Here is an 18,666-nt window from a genome sequence, read left to right on the forward strand (position 1 = left end):
CTAGCTGGCTGGTTCTCCCTTCACATGTCCCCTGCTCAGCGGCTACAGACAGCAGAAAGGCTTCTAAGCCCCATTCTATTTTTCTGCATGAACTTTCAATGGCTTCCCACTGCACATCTTTAAAATGTTTTCAGTTTAATTTCATGTGTATGATGAGTTTTTTGTCTGAATATATTCATGTACCCCGTGTGTGTGCCTGGTGTCCACAGAAGCCGGAAGACATAGGATCTCCTGGCACTGGAGTTTGTAGGGGGTTGTAAGCTACCATGTAGGTGATGGGATTCAAACCTGGATCCTTTGAATGGGCAACAAGTGTGCTTTTGACCCCTGAGCCACCTCTCCAGAGCCCCCATCTTTAACTCAGCTCTGCATCCCTGCTTTGGCTCACTGTCTGCTGCATGTGCCTCACATCCCCGGCCCACTGGGCTCCAGCTTCACACATGCACATCGATCCCATGGGTATGGCCACTAGCTTTTCCTCTGTGTTCTTAAAAGAGGCTGCGATTTAGCTCTTCTACGCATGTTCTCCCATCTCTCTTCTATTGTGTAGCTATTCTGCTGGGTGCATACACTGCCTTACAGTACTTGGCAAACATTCTTTGACTTTGAGACAGGAACTTCCTAAATTACCCAATCTAGCCATGAACTTACTATGTAGCCCAGGCTGGCCTTGAACTATTACTCCACTGCCTCAGTTTTTCAAATAGCTGGGATTATAGGCCTGAGCCACAAGGCTCAGCTAAATGTATTTTATTCCTTTTCTCTGTGGTGCTGAGTATTCAGATGCAGGGACATGCTAGGCCAGTGTTCAGCCATGAACCTGGCCCACCCTCCTCATTTGAAATGGGTCCTGATCCTGGAGACACCCCTGCCCTAGCAATCACAGAGTCCCCGTGTATTATTAGAATGCATGAGGTGGCACTGTCACCTCCAAGAGGCTATCATTTTTTCTTTTCCTGTCTTCTCCTTTTTCTTTTTCTTTTTCTTTTTCTTTTTCTTTTTCTTTTTCTTTTCTTTTCTTTCTTTCTTTCTTTCTTTCTTTTTTTTTTTTTTTTTTTCGAGACAGGGTTTCTCTGTGTAGCCTTGGCTGTCCTGAAACTCGCTCTGTAGACCAGGCTGGCCTCGAACTCAGAAATCTGCCTGCCTCTGCCTCCCAAGTGCTGGGATTAAAGGCGTGCGCTGCCACCATCACCAACCATGTTCTTTTTAAAAAAAAGAATAATACAACTGAAGCCCAGCTATCATTTTCTTGTTTTCCACATTTTCATAGGAAGATAAACTTGACACAGGGACAAGCATGACTGTTGAGAAGTCTGAGGAGTGTGTGTCCCCAACTCCTTTGGCTTTGTGTCATCGGTACTGCTCCCCATCTGATCTGGTCCTGATGTCTGCTTTGCCTGCGCTCAGATCTTTCTACTCTCTCTGGGTAGAGAAAGGCACCCAGCACTGTGGATGGAAGTATAGCCGCACATTCATATCTTGCTGCAGGGACCAAAACTTCTTCTCGATTTCTCCCATGACCACTTTGGGTCTCCTAGCACGCTTGGGCATTCTGTGAACGTGGAGTTGAAGTTGAAGTGTTATTTCAAAATAATAAGAGTAACAGGTCTTCCATAAAGTGTTCTGAGCTACAAGTTTGAAAAGAACTGTGGGTATTCGGTGAGAATACTTAGGCTATGTGCTTTCAGTAGCTAATACAAGCACATAATACCCCAGTCTTCTTCCAGCATGCTCAATTTAGCTTGAGACGCTGGGACAAATGTCTGGGTTAAGACTAAGGTTTGTTCTTTGGTGACCAGCATGCTGACTAGTTAATGGGCTAAGAAAGTTAGATGTAGGGAGATAAGGAGGTCGAGGTCATTCTTTGCTAGATTGTGAGCTCAAGGCTAGCCTGGGCTACACGAGACCCTATCTAAAAGACAAGACAGAATGTCACTTAAGGGCTGGCATGTGAGTCCATACAGAGCACTTGGCTGGCCTGTGCTAGGCTTGGGTTCAGGTCCCAGCATAGGTCACTGGGACCTGCCTTTCTGCCTGACTGTCATCTAGCTTGTCCTGTCCTAGGCTGCCCTCTCTGGGTGCTTTCCTTTCTATGCACTGAGTATGTGTGTTCGTGTGTGTTCAGGTATGTATGTGTGTGTGTGTGTGTGTGTGTGTGTGAGCTCATGCCTATGAAGGTCAGAGGGCAGCCTCAGACGGCATTTCTCAGGGGCTCACCGACTTTTTTGGGTTTCGATTAGGCCATACTGGTTGGCAAACAAGCTCCAGGGCTCCTACTGTCCCTGCCTTCCCAGGGCTCCTACTGTCCCTGCCTTCCCAGGGCTCCTACTGTCCCTGCCTTCCCAGGGCTCCTACTGTCCCTGCCTTCCCAGGGCTCCTACTGTCCCTGCCTTCCCAGGGCTCCTACTGTCCCTGCCTTCCCGGCACTGGGATGATGGTGATGGTGGTGATTTTTCTTTTTATTTAAGTTTTTTAGGTTTTTTTTTTAGTGTGAAGAGTGCTTTGTCCACATGTATTTCTGTGCACTATGTGTGTGCATGGTGCCCATGGAGGTTAGAAGAGGCCATTGGGCCTCCTGGAACTGGAGTCACAGATGGTTATGAGCCACTGTGTGGCTTCTTGGAACCAAACCCAGGGCCTCTGTAAGAGCAACAAGTGCTCTTAGCCGCTGGACTCTTTCCAGCTAATGGTTTTCTTCCTCCTCCTCCTCCTCCTCCTCTTCCTCCTTTTCCTTTTCCTCCTCTTGTTCCTCCTCCTCCTCCTTTAGATAGGGCTTCACTGTGTAGCATAGGCTGCCCTGAAGCTCACAGAGGTCTGCCAAGCCTCTTCTTCCTGAGGGCTGGGGTCATGTGCCGCTGTGCCCAGCCTCCCACTGGGGTTATAACCATCACAGTTGGGTTTCTGTATGGGTGCTAAGGATCTAACTCAGAACTTCATGTTTGCAGGCAAGTGCTCTGTCAGCCGGGCCGTTCCCTAACCCTGGCGACAGTTTCTAATGCTGCTTTTCTGTGCCCAAACAGTGAATGTAGGGTATGTTGACCCCTGTTGTAGACTGCTCTCCGAGTTAACAGTAGCCCTTGGTCCTCACAGATATTTAACATGAAGCCGCTGCAGGTCGTCTTTCCCTCTCGAGCGGACCCCGAGAGCCCCATCGTCGACTTGGACCTTCACCTGCCCCTGCTGTGCTTCCGGCCTGAGAAAGTGTTGCAGGTGTGTGGGCGCCAGGAGCAGTGGTTGTTAAGACAGGATTGGACTGGGTTTTATAGTGGGGGTGGGGAACTGGCCTCAGCCTCTGGGTGTGAACCCCAGAACTGCCAAAAAGGAAGCGCAGAACCAGGAACCCGGGAACCTGTGTATTCGTGCCCTGTGCTTAGACCCGACACGTAATGCAGCAGTGTCTCTAAGCATCTCAGACTTTGATTTTGTAAATAGGATGCAGGACGAGGCTAAAGAGCAGCCTCTGGTTTGGGGGAGGGGCCTCCCACGTCCGGCCGGAAGCAACCGGAAGCAAACAGTGCTCTTGCTCCCCTAGATCCTGACCTGTATCTTGACGGAACAGCGCATCGTGTTCTTCTCCTCAGACTGGGCCCTGCTGACGCTCATGGCCGAGTGCTTTGTGGCCTACCTCCACCCGCTGCAGTGGCAGCACACGTTTGTGCCCATCCTGTCGGGTCAGATGCTGGACTTCGTCATGGCTCCCACGTCTTTCCTCATGGGCTGTCATCTCGACCACTTTGAAGAAGTCAGAAAGGTTAGGGAGGGAACTTTGATGGGGAGGAATAAACTCCTGTGACTTCACTGTGCAGGAAGCTGCGATTGAAAGCACTCTGCATCTCCATGCAGTGAAAAACAGAGAAGAACGTGCTTGCAGTTCAGGGGGGGCACCACTGTTCTGTCTGGAGGCTCCCGTGCTCTGGGCCCCACACCACACACATGTGTCCACATGCATAGACACCATGGAGTGTACCATGTCCTCTGCTCCTGGGCTCTTATGAACGTGTGCATACAGTGCAGTCTTCTTCACTCTCTTTCCTTTTTCTCTCTGCCTCGGGATGTGTTTGAAATCAGAACCCCTGCAATTCAAGGTCCAGAGCCTTGTGGTACCTCCCAGTCCGCTTAGGTTCAGAGCAGTGCCGGGGGCTTACAGTAGACTTTGAGGGGGGGACAGACATTCAGGCAATGGTGTTACCTCCAGCCTCTGTTGCTCATCAGCCCTGTAACCTGGATGAATCAGTCCCTCTCTGTGAAGGGAGGCAGCAACGTGTTAGGGACAGGGCTCCAATCTTGGCACACAGCTGGCTTGTGGGTGGCCACTCTGTTGTCACCGCAGCATGCTTTCTGCTTTGTGTCTTTTGGTTTTTTTTTTTAGATTTATTTATTTAATGTATATAAGTGCTCTATCTGCATGCATGCCAGCAAATTGAACTCAGGACAGACCTCTGAAAGAGCAGCCAGCCAGAGCTCTTAACCACTGAGCCATCTCTCCAGCCCTGCTTTGCTGTTTTAACTGTCTCCACTGTGCTTTGGTAACAGTTGGCGTGAACGCACAGCAGGCCGCTCACAGTGTTAGAGGCATCCACTGGTCGTGGTGTTTGCCCTGTGTGGCTCCTACTTACTGAAATAGTGAATTTCTTTCTCTCTCAACCATCAAAGGACAGCAACTTTGTCAATCTTGTTGCTACAGTGAAGATCAAAGGAGACACAGCGTAGCTCCTGGCATACTATAGGAGTTGAATGGAGCGTCACTGTGCAGCTGATTGCAGATAGTGTGTGTGTGACAGAGTGTCACATTGTGGCCTCCTAGGGCACTCAAGCCCTCTCTGCATTCTTCTGCCTCAGCCTCCCCAGTGCTGGCTCTGGGATGTGTTTACATTGTGATCTGTCATGGATCCAGGGTAGATGGGTCCAACCGTCAGCTTGAAGATGATTGACAGATGACGGGGTCATTCTCTTTTAGCTGTAATGGCAGTTATGCCGAGGACCTTCTGAGGCCTTGCCAGCCTCTCCCAAGGCAGCTGCTGGACTTGAGGACACAGCAAGCAGTCCTGTCTCATGGTGGCACCTACTGTTTCTAGTCCTGGTGCTCCCGTGGGTGGGGAACCTGGCAGCTCAGTGCTGGCCAGTGTTCATTTATTTCCAGTTACCAGTGGCATCTGGTATCTTTTTATGTGCACACTGACGGCTCCATAGGACAGGGAGAATGGCATTGAATTGGCTTCATTTTGTTCCTTTTTAGAAATTTTATTTGTGTGTGTGTGTGTTTATGTATGTATGAGGTGGTGGTGGGATACATGCCACATGCCTCGCCATGTATGTAGAGGTCAGAGGACAATGTTGAGAAGTTAGTTCGCACTGTCCATGGCGAGACAGGATCTTTCTTGGTTCTGCCTCTATGCTGTGAAGGACAGGCTCCCTGCCTAATGAGCTTCTGAGTAATTCTCCTGCCTCCACTGTCCATCTCACTGCAGAAGTGCTGGGATTATAGATTTGTGTCACCACATCTAACTTTTTTTTTTTTTCCCGAGACAGGGTTTCTTTGTATAACCTTGGCTGTCCTGGAACTCACTTTGTAGACCAGGCTGGTCTCGGACTCAGAAATCCGCCTGCCTCTGCCTCTCAAGTACTGGGATTAAAGGCGTGCACCACCACTGCCCGGCTTTGGTTTTTTTTTTTTTTTTTAGAAAAATTTATTATTTTAAATTGTGTGTGTGTGTGTGTGTGTGAGAGAGAGAGAGAGAGAGGGAGAGAGAGAGAGAGAGAGAGAGGGAGAGAGAGAGAATGGATGAATATGGGAGGGGGCCTCGATGTGTAGCTCAGGTTGGCTCAGTACTCACTGTTGAAGCCCAGGTTGGCTTTGAACTTATGATTCACCATGTCCTGCATTTGACTTTGTGTTCTGAGCACTCTGTGTATGGGCAAAAGCAGAGAAGGGGACACACTGGACACCCAGTGCTCCTGGGCTTCCTGGCTCTGCTCTCAGCCTCTTTCAGATTTTTCTGTCCTCCTCACCATTTCCTAGAAACTTAGAGGAAATCCCGCCTCCCGAGCTGTCCCATTTCTCCTCTGTGGGTGGACGGGTGGGCAGGCTTGTATATTCTTGCCAAAGCCAGTGACTCACTGTGGAAAATAACTTAGGAAGAGGCCATTCAGACCTCCCCCAGGGGGTTGTAAGCAGAGAACTTCACCCCAAGTGCCTTGTGGACCAGAAAAGATGGGCAGTGCTCTGATGTTTAAAATCGTCTCTCTCTCTCTCTCTCTCTCTCTTTTTTTTCATGTCACTCATGAAAAGCCGTCTTGTTTGGGCTCTTCAGGCAGGAAGCTTTTTTTTTTCCTTCCCCAGACATATTTACTTAGCAATTCCGGTCAAGAATCTTGCAGGAAACTAGCTTTGTGATTTATTTGTTCTGGAAGATTCCAAGAGCAGCAGTTTGGGCCTGTTTGATGTTAACAATTCTCATGGATGGGGTTAGCAGGGAAAGAACCTAGGAGCCCCTGGAGCAGTCCAATCAGGCCACCTCTTGCACACACCTGGTGTCGACCCGGAGGACAGCACTGTGTGCCTAACCTGAGGACCCATGTTGGCCTAGTCAGACTTGGGCCCAGAACAAGTTATGTTTGCGCAGGTTACATATGCCACCCAAGGGTGGGGATCAGGGCCACAGCAGGAGTGGCATCTTCTGAGTGTCCCTGTCTCTCTCTGCAGACTTGAGAGTCTTGGGGTCTAGACCTATGGGCATGCCAAGTACTTGCTGTCCCAGACAAGACTTTAGAAGTCCCCCAGTGTGCATACTTTCGGAAATTCCACCCCTGTATTGAGGTCACTTCACCTTGTGGTCTGGATCCTGGAAGGCAGAGCTGTCTGGACAGCGGAGTGATACACTAGGCAGCGAGTAGTAGTACACTTGGGGGAGTTCCAGAATGCTCCTTCAAGGCGCCTTGAAGTACTACGTGTAGTGTTTGTCCCAGGGATGACGGAATCTTGACAACCTGCTTGGCTTCTAAACTCAGAGAAGGGCTGTGGTCCGCATCCAGGTGAATGGCTCTGTTTTCAACAAGGAAAGGGATTCTGAGCCCTGGCACAATCCAGACGCCCCTTTAAGACAGCTGAAAGACAAGGCATACTTGGTGAGCTCGCTCACAGGGGCTCCTTAGAGCGGTCAAAAATCATAGGGACCCAAAGTAGAATAAAGGATGCCACAGGCCAAAGGGAGGAAGAGACAGTGGATTAACCTGGAGTGGGAACACGGCACTCAGAGGTGGGTAGCTATGAAGGTTGTAGAGTAAACAGAACAGATACTGTCGTAAAGCATACATTGTGGCCATTTTCCCGCAGTTCAGAGAAGTAAGAGACAGGCACATTGAATCAGATTTACCCATCGATAGAACTCCCAGCACCCTGCACTTCTGTGGAGGATGCATGGAGCAGGATGACCTAACCCTGGCACTGCCTCAGGGACTGCAAGTACATTTGTAGGGTTTTCAAGCCATGTGCAGAGTCAGAGTCTTACGTTTTAAAGGTGTGTGCAGAGTTGGGAGTCTTATGTTGACCTCTGCCTTCCAGGAAGCTGATGGTTTGGTCCTGATTGACATTGACCACGGGAGTGTCACCTGCTCCAAGTCTTCTGACGACAACATAGACATTCCTGATGTCCCCCTTCTGCTGGCACAGACCTTCATTCAGAGGTAATGTGAAATGGTATGTTTGAGCATGCCTGGGTTCCAAGTCTGTGTTTGCCACTTCCCTAATTTCTCATTGGGATGTATATTTTATGTAGTTAGGATTTGGGCATTGTACTGAATAATACTCCTCCTCCTCCTTTTCCTCCCCCTCCTCCTCCTCCTCCTCCTCCCCCTCCCCTCCCCCCTCCTCCTCCTTCTTTTGTAAGACAAGGTCTTACTATGTCGTTCTAGCTGTCCTGAATCTCTCTGTATAGACCAGGCTGGCCTTGAACTCAGAGATCCACCTGTATCTGCCTTCTGAGTGCTGGGATTAAAGGCATGAACCACCATGGCCTGGCTCTAGGGGTCACACCAGGATATGTGTGTGTGTGTGTGTGTGTGTGTGTGTGTGTGTGTGTGTATGTGTGTGTGTGTGTGTGTGTATTTTAAATGCTCACCTGCTGAGCTACAGCCCAGCCCTTATATGTTTTTTAGGCAGGGTCTCACTATGTAGTCAAGGCTGGCCTCAAACTCCCAATCTTGCTATCTCTGCCTCTGAGTGCTAAGGTATAGATATGCTCTCTGGTCCCCTTTGGTCCTCCTGTTGGGGGTCCTGGAACACTGGGCTGGGAAGCCAGGGCATTGTGTTTGAGCATGTGTGCTGGGCTTTCCTAAGCTCTCATGCTGGCCCTGTGGATATTCCCTTTCCTGGATGGTGCCTGCTAATTGTTGGTAAAGTATCTCTAGTCTGAAAATCCAAGCTTTAAAATACTTCAACATCTGTATCATTCTGAATGCTGACTCTGGGCCAGGAAAAAAATGTTTCATCCAATCTCATGTGACAGGTCACATTCAAAACACAGGTTTATGAGCCAGGCGGTGGGGGCACACACCTTTAACCCCAGCACTCAGGAGGCAGAGGTTAGTGGATCTCTGAGTTCAAGGCCAGCCTGGTCTACAGAGTGATTTCTAGGACAGCTAGGGCTACACAGAGAAACTCTTTGCCTAGAAAAATAAAAAACCAAACCAAACCAAAACCAAAACCGTGGTAAAGTGCCTTCATCTATGTCTTCATATAAATGACCTCGGTGTTTAGGCTCGGGTCCAGCACTGAGATGTATAGTATATGACGAGTGTATACATATTCATAGGTGTATATACTATATGCATATATGTTTAGGTACATGCAGGTATTCAGACTTTCACACCTGAAACACCTCTGCTCTCAAAGCTGGGTTCTTTGATCTGTGGTGGGGTTAGAACCCAGGGCCTCAGCACATGCTAAGCCCCATGAAAGACTCCGCAGTCAGGCTGGAGAGATGGGCCAGCAGTTAAGAGCACTGGCTCTCTCCTCTTCCAGAGGACTCAGGGCCAGTCCCCAGCATCCACATGGCAGCTCACAGCTGTCTGTAACTGTGTCAGGGGATCTGACTCCCTCACACGGGCATGCATGCAGGCAAAACACCAAAGAGATGGTAGGGAAAACATGGGGAGTTCACGGCTGCGGGAGCTACAGCTATAGCCATCTTCCTGCAGCGGCCTGGGGGGTTGGGTCAGGCTCCTGAGTGGATTCTTACATATTCCTCTTGATAAGCATGGCAGAGTCATTCCACGCTGACCTGGCTGTGCTGTTTGCTTTGGCAGAAGAACCTAGCATGGTTGGCATGCTTGCTTTTCAGAACCCAAGTACAGGGGTGTGGGGTTGGGTCCCTGCTGTGGCTGGCAGCACCCGCCCCCCCAATGTGCCTGTGGGTGAAGCATCTCACAGAGGTTCAGTCCAGGAACACTGTTTTATAAACCTGACAGATCCATATACTTCTAAGCCCGATCCAGGCCATTGTGGGGGCTCCTTAACTGTCCTAGAAGACAGAGCAACACCTATATACACACATGTTTGGCTGGAGGAACACAGGGCAGTAGGGTTTTTTTCTCCCAGATTCCCCTAGAGGTCCTGGGCCACAATGCTCTTCCTTTTCTTCTGATAAGAAGCTTTCTTCACTGTAGGTCAGGAATAAGGGCCCCTTTTTTGGTAGTGCCGGCTCTGTGTGTGTGTGTGTGTGTGTGTGTGTGTGTGTGTGTGTGTTGTGTGTGTGTGGAGGACAAGGTTCTACAGGGAACAGCTTCTTACTCCAAACTGTGCCCAAACAGAAGACCACCACACTGCAGGCAGCACCGCTGTGTTTCATGTAGGGGAGTCCCTGGTGTTCTGTCCCTCCTGTCCCCTGCTCTGTGCTCTGCCTGGCGAATGTCAGTTTGGTGCTATGTGCAGTTGCCGTAACCCTGTCACACGGGGAAGGAGCTGTGAGGCCTCACTGGTCAGGTCAGCAGGGCTGGGACACCTACCCAGGGCAGCCACACCAACCCGCACCTGCTCCTTTATGGTTCATGTGGTTTTGAATCATGCCAGGCCCTACAAGCTCACCGTGGGCACCCAAGAGCATCTCCTCTGCCTTACCCCTAGGGGCCATGTACCTTGCCTCTTACAGAGCAGGGTCAGACTCTCTCACAGGAGCACCCTCCTCCCATAGTCTGCCTTTTCACCATCATAGCCTCACCATAGGGAGTCTCCACTGGCCTTGATCGTGTTCTGCTCTGTGGCTGGCTTCTCTGTTTTCTGTTTCCCCCTATTCTGGCGTAAGATCCATGCAGTAGGGCCTCTGCCTGGTCCATACTCACAGTCTGTGCCTGACCCACAGTGGGTGCACAAAGAACATTTGTGGACCAGACTTGTGTTGCTCCCGCCTGTTTTAAATGACAGGCTTGTTTGCTAATGCCCAGGGCCTCCCTTGGGCAGATTTCATGTCCTTGAAATGCTGAGGACTGAGCCTATATCACCAAGCTTTTCTCAAAACATGGGCTTGAATGCTGATAGGAAGGCCAGGGCCTAGGCCTGTGTGGTGGCTTTGGCTTTGGGTAAGTTCCTCTGTGCCTGAGGACCTGCAGATGAGCCAATGGCCGCTCTATGCCAGACCACTGAATGGTGGCACTCAGGATCAGAGTAGCTTCTGGTCCTGCCTGGGCAAAGGATGTTGCTGGGTCGCTGATGGGTCACTGTTGGGAACCACGGGAACCATGGGAACTCCTGGCAGCCCTGACACAGAAATGTCTTGTGTCCTGGAAGGAGGCCTGATTGGGTCTGAAGCGAGGCCTTCATGTGGTAACATTTGGAATTGGGAATTAACTTTTGTAGCCCTGGGCCCTTAATGCCCTCCCTCACTGATGACGGGCATCAGAGCATCTTGAACTGTCTACCTGGTCTCTGCCCACGTCACACCAGGTACTCAGCTTAGCCTGCTTTTCCTCAGAGTCCAGAGTCTCCAGCTGCACCCGGATTTGCACCTTGCCCACCTGAGTGCCAGCACAGACTTGAACGAGGGCCGAGCCCGCCGCCGAGCCTGGCAGCAGACTCTCAACTGCAAGATTCAGCACATCACTCTACAGCTGCTCGTTGGCATCTTCAGGTATCACAGATCTGGGAGTGGCTACTGAGTTCATTTCCCAGCCTTTCCTCATGACAAGTGCAGCAGGGTCTGCTCTGACCCTGCCCAACACCCTCCCAGTCTTCAATATCTCTCTCTCCTATCACTGGACACTTAAATGGCTATTTCCAAGGTGGCTTCCTGGGAGATGGTGCCCATGTGCTCTGGCTGAAGGCTCAGGGTCAGTCCAGGGATGGTGTGTCCCAGAAGTGAAGAGATACCTGGGAGGGTGGGGGCCATAGCCACAGGACTCAGAAACCAGCCAGTGCGCCATCCAAGGGGCTCAGGACAGATGAGTGTGTGCTTTGCTGCCGGGAAGCTCTTTGACATTGCCCACTTCATGGTGTGTGCCTGTGCTGCCTGAGCCCCGGGGCGTCAGCTAAGTAGTCAAGTACAGTTTGTGTGTTGAATGTGACACTGTATAGGAGCTGAGTTGTTACTTCCAACAACTCAACACGCATCGATTAAGGAGTTGTATCACGGCTTGGGGCCTTTTCTTCCTTCCAACTCTTACTTCTGTAGCATCCTGCTCCTCTCTTGCTGCTTGCTCCGTGCATCCACAGAGAAGGAGGCTTTGATGCAGGTTCTGGTCTCTTCTGAAGGGTTGTCCACTCAGGGGAGGGGGTTGGCAGAGAGCCATGGCCCTCCCAGTAGTACTCTGATTATTTCCAAACTGAAACTTAAACAGCTTTGTTTTTTTGATGTCTTCACTTACAGAAAGCAAATTGATTAGTAAGAAAATGAAGTGGTGTGTCAGAGACAGATTGTATTGTTTTTTTGTTTGTTTGTTTTTGGGTGTTTTGTTTTTGTTTTGTTTTGTTTTGTTTTTTTGCTAAAAGTGTGGTCCTGGATATGTTTCTTTTTTATTCTTGGGAGGTACATTTTTTTGTAAAAAGATTTATTTATTTATTTATTTATTTATTTATTTATTTAATGTGTATGAGCACACTGTTGCTGTCTTCAGACATACCAAATGAACACATCAAATCCAATTACAGATGGTTTTGAGCCACCATATGGTTGCTGGGAATTAAACTCATGACCTCTGGAAGGTCTCTTATGCTCTTAACTGCTGAGCCATCTCTCCAGCCCCAGGGAGACCAATTTTTTTTTATAACTGAAGCAGTTGAGTGTCTTTATATATTTTTAAGCAAAACAAGAACAAAACAGTTTATAACCAAGTATCCTGGTGCAAGCCTGTGATCCCAGAATTTTAGGAGGGAGGCAGAGGTAGGAAGACCCATAGTGCAAGGCTATCCTCCAAGTTTGAGGCCAGCATGAGCAACATAAGACTGTTCACTCTGCCCAAAACAAAACAGCAGGAAGAAAAGAAGATTCCAGGCTGTAAGACTCTAGATGAGTGTGTCTTCTCTCACAATGGAAGGAAGACACCAGGCACATCCACCTGGCCATACCCTGCAGGCTGTCGAGTATTTATAGCATGCCTCTGTAGCTTGGGGAGATTGTAAACTGAGGTCCCATGGGCTTGTGGGACAGGTTATGGAGTGGAGAAGCTTGGCTAAATAGACTTGTGGCTGTGGCTGCATTGTGGGCAGCATTTCCATGCCCTCTAACTCCAAATTGACCTCTGAACTCAGTGGTTTTTGTAGCATGATAGCTGATTGTTGAGCCTTAATTGGCATAAAGAGCTGAGGTCCAAGGAGGCAGTGGCCCTGTCTCCCAGCTTCTTCCTGGTTAGAGAAGTGATGAGGACCACACAGTCCATCCTGATGCTGTCATCCTGGGATGCAGTGAGCTCCGAAGAGTGTGTTTCTCAGCACCATTCTCCTGCTGGACAGCATGACTTTGGGCATTGTGGTGGTTGAGTGCGTGGCCCACCTTCTCTTTGCTAGGGAAGTGAAGAATCACTTGAATTATGAACACCGCGTCTTCAACAGCGAGGAGTTTCTCAAGACAAGAGCGGCAGGGGACCAGCAGTTTTATAAGCAGGTAAGAGGGGCGGGGCTGGGAGGCTCCACCCACTTATTCCTCCTTGTTGAACCGTTTCTCAAAGGCCTTTCCAGATCTAATCATGTCTTATTGTATTGGTCTTTTCAGAAGTTTTTTTTTTTTGTCTGATTCCATTGCTACCTTATTTCTAAATTAGCTTTGTAGTATAGTACATTAATTAAGAGACACAGTATTAAGCATGTGGTTTGATGGACTGTGGCACATGTGCCTTCCTGGGTGACCATGTCCTCAGTCAGGGCATCAGGTACCCTTTCCCTGACTTCAGCCTAGGCAGCCTTTGCTCTGTGTGTGAGGAGAACGTGGCCCTGGGAGGGTTCCTTGCCATTGCCCTGCTAGTCTGAGAGCACCAGTCCTTTCTTTCTCTCAGAGACGGACCTTAGCTGTGTCTTGGCAGCTTCCTGACATTAGCCTAGGTTTGTGGGGGAGCCCTCTGTTTCTGCCCAACCCTTAGTGACTGGTTTGTCCAGTGTACAGAGCACAGGGGTCTTTGATCTGGCAGGCAGCCCTGTGCCCACCCCCCACCCCATGGGTCTGTTGTGACATATTTGAGGTGGGAAGAGCTGCCTGCCTCCAGGGTACAGCCCAGCCACTTGGGTTAACTGGTATGACTCCCTCATGGTGCTTGCGTATGCCTCTCTTCTCCTTTTCTGCCCTGTGACCCTCCTGGTGTCCTCTACTTTCTTATAGTAACCCAGGTCGGTTTGTGGACCCACCATCCGGAACAGGGCTCTCCATACCAGCGCTGGGTTCTCTAGCTATTCAGACTGTTCCCTTCAACCTTTGTGTGGCCTGTTTCTCTTTTGCATCTTCCTGCCTTTGCATACCTGGCTTGGGTATTCCTGGAGCCCCACCTTGTGCATCTGGGTACCTTTTACCTCCTCTTCCTGCCTTTGTTGGGAGGAACCTGTAGTCCGAGAGCTTGCTTGCCGGTGGACAAATGCTTACCTACAGAACCGGGTGGAAACAACTACAGCTGCGGTGCTAGGGGGGTCCCCTGTAGAGTCAGGATCCTGGGGCTGTGTGGTTCCTGAGGCAGCCTGTCAAAGCAGACAGAGCTAGTCTGGGCGCTGTAGAGTGTGCAGAGGTCCCTGGGATGCGGGGCACATATAGCACAAGCACAGCTGGCCTAGTGGCCAGGCGACCTGGGCTTTTTTAGCTTTCGTGATTTTTTAGGTGCAGGTTAGGAATCTCTGTGTCCATACGAACCAATTGCAAGCCTAGAGAGATGATGGCTCAATGGCTAAGATTGTATTCAGTTTCTAGCACCTACCCTGAGCCCATAATCTCAGATATCGGGGGATCTGACTCCCCTGGCCCCTGTAGGCACCTGCATATATTCACAGACACATTACTAAAAATAATAAAAATAAAAATGCATCCATTGTGAAGTTTCCTGTTTGCACAGACTCCTGCCCAGTGGAGCCGGTGGGGGAGAGGCCATGCCTCAGTGGGGCTGCTGTTGGCTTTGGATGGAGGCCGGAGGACCATGAGCGCAGCATGACAGCCTTTCTCACATGCAGGTTTTGGACACCTACATGTTCCACTCCTTTCTGAAGGCGCGGCTCAACGGCAGGATGGACGCCTTTGCTCGGATGGACCTCGACACTCAGTCTGAGGAGGACAGGTGCCTAGCTCTGTTCGAGGTCCTCTTTGGGGGACTGAGGGTTCATACGTCCATTTCATTTGGACATACAGATGATCAGTTCAGTGGGCTATTGAGCAGTTCGCCAGGAACCTCCAAAGGTGCATCCTCTGTGTGTCCCCATTGCGTGCAGGCAGGCTCTGTGTGCCTGGCGGAGCATCCTGCCACACCCTGATCTCTGTCCGTCTTCATTTCCTTCCCATGTTCCCCATTCACAGGCCTATTTTTTTTCCCCTGTGTTTTCCTGATATCTCGTGTGCATCACCCACGACCGTGCCCTGTCCATCTCTGGGACTGTGGGCTGAGAACCTCTGTCCTTTCCCCTTGAGCTACTTGAGGCTGGACTTAGTGACAGGTTCTTACCCGTGCATGCCTCTCACCCTGCTCATTGCTCTGGGTGCGATAGGGAGTAGAGGCTCACACTTACATCTTCGTGCCCATGAAGTGAACTCTTGCTTTTCCCTAGGATAGACAGGATGCTGATAAGTCCAAGGAGACCTACTGTGGAGAAGATGGCCTCCAGGAAGGCCTCACCCCTGCACATCACCCACAGACGCATGGTGGTCAGCATGCCCAACCTGCAGGACATCTCCCTGCCCGAGCTGCCTCCCAGGAACTCATCGCTTCGGATAATGGACACCTCAAACTGCAGAAGCAGCAGTCCAGGTGAGGTGCTACCCTCCTGCGTCTATTCCCCCAGTGTTGCAGCTTAGAGATCATAGCCTGCTTCTGAGGGAGGGAATGTTCTTAAGAATATAAACTATTTTGGCCAGGCATGGTGGTAAATGCCTGTTATCTTAGCAGCTCAGGGGTCTGGTGCAGCATTGGTGCTTGTGAGTTCGGGACCAGTCTGGGTTTCAAGCTACCCTGTGTGAATGTGGTCATAGTGAGGCTGAGTTCGTGCCTCCATAAAAACAGGGGAAAAAAATCCAAAAAACTGGTTTTTAAAAACTATTTTGTGTCTCTGCCCCCACCACTGTGTGTGTGATAGATAAAATACATGTCTGTATTTACAGATGTGTGATGGGATGCCCCTGGTCGGTACCAGTCCCTTCCTAAAGGTTGCTGTTAGATAGTTACAAGCTATTATTGTATTTCTGCAAAACCTTCTCAAGGCTCTTCCTGGTCTGTGTGACATCATAGGCGTCTACGGTGTGTCCCACAGAGTCCTTACTGGGTACGGAAGATTGTTGGGTGCCATGCATGGCCTTGCAGCTGCTGGTCTTAGCTCGGGCTGTCTGTCTGAAAAGACAGTATGGAAATGAAAAAGTCTCAAAGCTCAGAGCAGTAGGAGGAGGTGTGAGCCCCTTGGTAGCCACTTCCTGGGTGTCTGACCTCAGACAGACCAGTTCCTTTTCTGGGCTTGGCAGGTGTGTGCACACTCACTCTGGGACACAGTCTGCCTGCCTTTTCTGTGTTCATCTGAGCTCCCTGACCATTGTGGGCTCCACCTTCCTCCAGCCTCCATAGCCAAAGGACCACCTCTCGCATGGGTGTGGATGCAGTGGCTACCTCTGGTCCCCTGTTCCAAGGAAGCTTTTAGGAGGAGAGGGACTTCAACTCTTGGTCAGTGTTTAGTCCCCAGGGGGCTTCAGAATGCCTGTGGCACTTAGCTCCGGTCTCTTTAGTCCTGACCTTTCGAATCTTTGCAGTGGGAGTACTGGGCTACCACTGCCCAGGCCACTGTTAAGGTGACAAATGCTTCTAAAGGCTAGGCCCTACTTAGCAGGCATATCTTGGCTTTGGTTATCAGCTTAATCTTCAAGGGCCCAGTCCTAGCATTTTTACTTAATATTCATAGTTTTAAAAACATAATTGTCCCATGGAGAATAGTTACTGCCTCTCTGGGAACAAATGGACTCTTCTTTACCTCTGGGGTATTGGGAATGCCCTGGAAGGGGCATGTAGGTGTTGCGGGAAATAATAATAACAAAAAATGAGCTGGCATGCACCAGCAACTCTCTTACTGGTGGGCTGGCCGGCCCTGCAGTAGCAGGCAATGGTCGACTTGTTTTTATCTCAAGAAGACTCTCTGGCCTGGAGCTCCTGGAACATCTCCACCCAGCTTGCTAAGTTCCTCCTGGTGGGTTGCTACCACACTAACCCCAGGCTTCAAATCCCCCATGACCTTTGTGGTACACATCAAGCAAACCCACGTTTTGCCATCATACCTTTCTCTCTTGAACCCAGACGAGCCACCTCCGTGAAGAAAGACACAACACAAACTTAGTTCTGAAACAACAGTAACTCAATCACTAGGCACAACAACTAAAATCCTAACTTGGAAGCCTTATTAAATCTAAATCCTCCAGGGGCAAATCCTGACAGATCCACCATTGGAACCCAGAGACACTCGTAATTACATCTTGTCCTCATGTTGTGCCCACCAAAAACACCTAACTCTCTCCTGTTTCCTCTCTTCCTCTGTCTAACTCGGAAGTCCTTACTCGCCCAGTGATTGGCTCCTTTATTCCTTAGGGAATTGGTTCACAAGAGCAGCACCAGGCCCATCCACAACACATGGGTTCTTGTCCAAGACACACAAAGCTGCCCTCAACAGTGTTATGGGTGCCTCTGCCTTTTCCAGGACCATGCTAATTACATGCATTTTCCCTTGTTTGTTTGTTTGTTTGTTTTTTAGTTCTCAAAGTGACCCCTAAGTCAACATATATGTTCAAGATCCCTGATATCCACTTCCCACTGGAGAGCCAGTGTGTTCAGGCATACTATACAGACTTCGTCACTCTCCTGAGCAAGGCCATGGCGCTGTTGGGTCCTGGCGACTCTCTGCTCCTAGCCAGGTACTTCTACCTGCGTGGTCTTCTCCATCTGATGCAGGGACAACTGCTGAGTGCCCTCTTGGATTTCCAGAACCTGTATAAGACCGACATAGGGATCTTCCCGGCTGATCTGGTCAAGAGAACGGTGGAATCCATGTCGGCCTCTGAGCGGGCCCAGGCCGAGCGGACGCCTGAGCTCAGGCGGCTCATCACAGAGGTCTTTGATAAGCACGGCGAGGCCCCCAAGGCAGATGACGCCGTGAAGAACTTCGAACTGCCCAAGAAGCACATGCAACTCAATGACTTTGTGAAGCGAGTCCAGGAGTCGGGGATCGTGAAGGACGCCGTCATTATCCACCGTCTGTTTGATGCACTGACCTTCGGTAAGAGCGCCCCACAGCATCCCTGGGTACCAGTGTCCCCCAGGTCTGCAGGTCAATAGCTGTAATTCAACCTCCTAAAGATTCAAGGTATAAAAACGAGCTGTGTCCTCACTGAACATGGACACTGAACATGGACAGGCTTTGTTTTTTTCCTTGTCACTGTTCCCTAAGGCATGGCTGCTTAAATTCGTACTCATAACCGTTTTCACCCAAGAGATTCCCATGAGACCTAGGTAAATCAGAGGAAGTGCAAATAAGTGCAAAGCAAACACTGACTGATAATAAATCACAAGGACGTGTATTTCTAACTATGTTGTATACAATATGATATTAACATTGGTTGAAGAGAGAAGCAGGACTGGGATATAGTGCCTGTCTAGTATGCTTGAAGCCCTGGGTCCAACTCCAGCACCTACAATAAACTAGGCATGGTGGCTTACAACTATAATCCTAGCATGAGAGAGGAGAGATGGGAGCGTCAGAGGGTCAAGAATACTTGGTTACATAACAGGTTTGAGAACAGCCTGGGCTGTGTGAAGCTGTCTTAAAAATTTGTATTTTAGGGGGCTGGAGAGGTGGCTCAGCAGTTAAGAGCACTGACTGTTCTTCCAGAGGTCCTGAGCCATCATGTGGTGGCTCACAACCATCTATAAAGGGATCTGATGCCTCCTTCTGGCCTGTGGGTGCATATGCAGCAGAGCATTCATATATAAAATAAAGAAAATAGAAAAAAATCTATTTAAAAAAAAACA

General features: G+C 49.8%; 1 protein-coding gene across 3 annotated transcripts in view; it reads left to right on the top strand.

Moving 5' to 3' along the window:
- The window catches only part of Dennd3 (DENN/MADD domain containing 3), a 59,683-nt gene that overhangs the window by 17,169 nt on the left and 23,848 nt on the right, over window positions 1-18,666 (top strand). For all 3 annotated transcript variants that reach the window (NR_152151.1, NM_001081066.1, XM_006520252.1), the window contains 8 exons: window positions 3,091-3,210; window positions 3,533-3,751; window positions 7,562-7,683; window positions 10,965-11,120; window positions 12,992-13,088; window positions 14,630-14,733; window positions 15,218-15,417; window positions 17,393-17,914. Coding sequence is in view for 2 of the 3 variants with exons in the window: in NM_001081066.1 (NP_001074535.1) it covers window positions 3,091-3,210; window positions 3,533-3,751; window positions 7,562-7,683; window positions 10,965-11,120; window positions 12,992-13,088; window positions 14,630-14,733; window positions 15,218-15,417; window positions 17,393-17,914 (1,540 nt within the window). In the remaining variant the exon portion in view is untranslated. The remainder of the gene's footprint in view (window positions 1-3,090; window positions 3,211-3,532; window positions 3,752-7,561; window positions 7,684-10,964; window positions 11,121-12,991; window positions 13,089-14,629; window positions 14,734-15,217; window positions 15,418-17,392; window positions 17,915-18,666) is intronic.

The sequence above is a fragment of the Mus musculus genome, chromosome 15 (genome assembly GCF_000001635.26).
Source record: "Mus musculus strain C57BL/6J chromosome 15, GRCm38.p6 C57BL/6J".
Taxonomy (NCBI): Eukaryota; Metazoa; Chordata; class Mammalia; order Rodentia; family Muridae; genus Mus; species Mus musculus.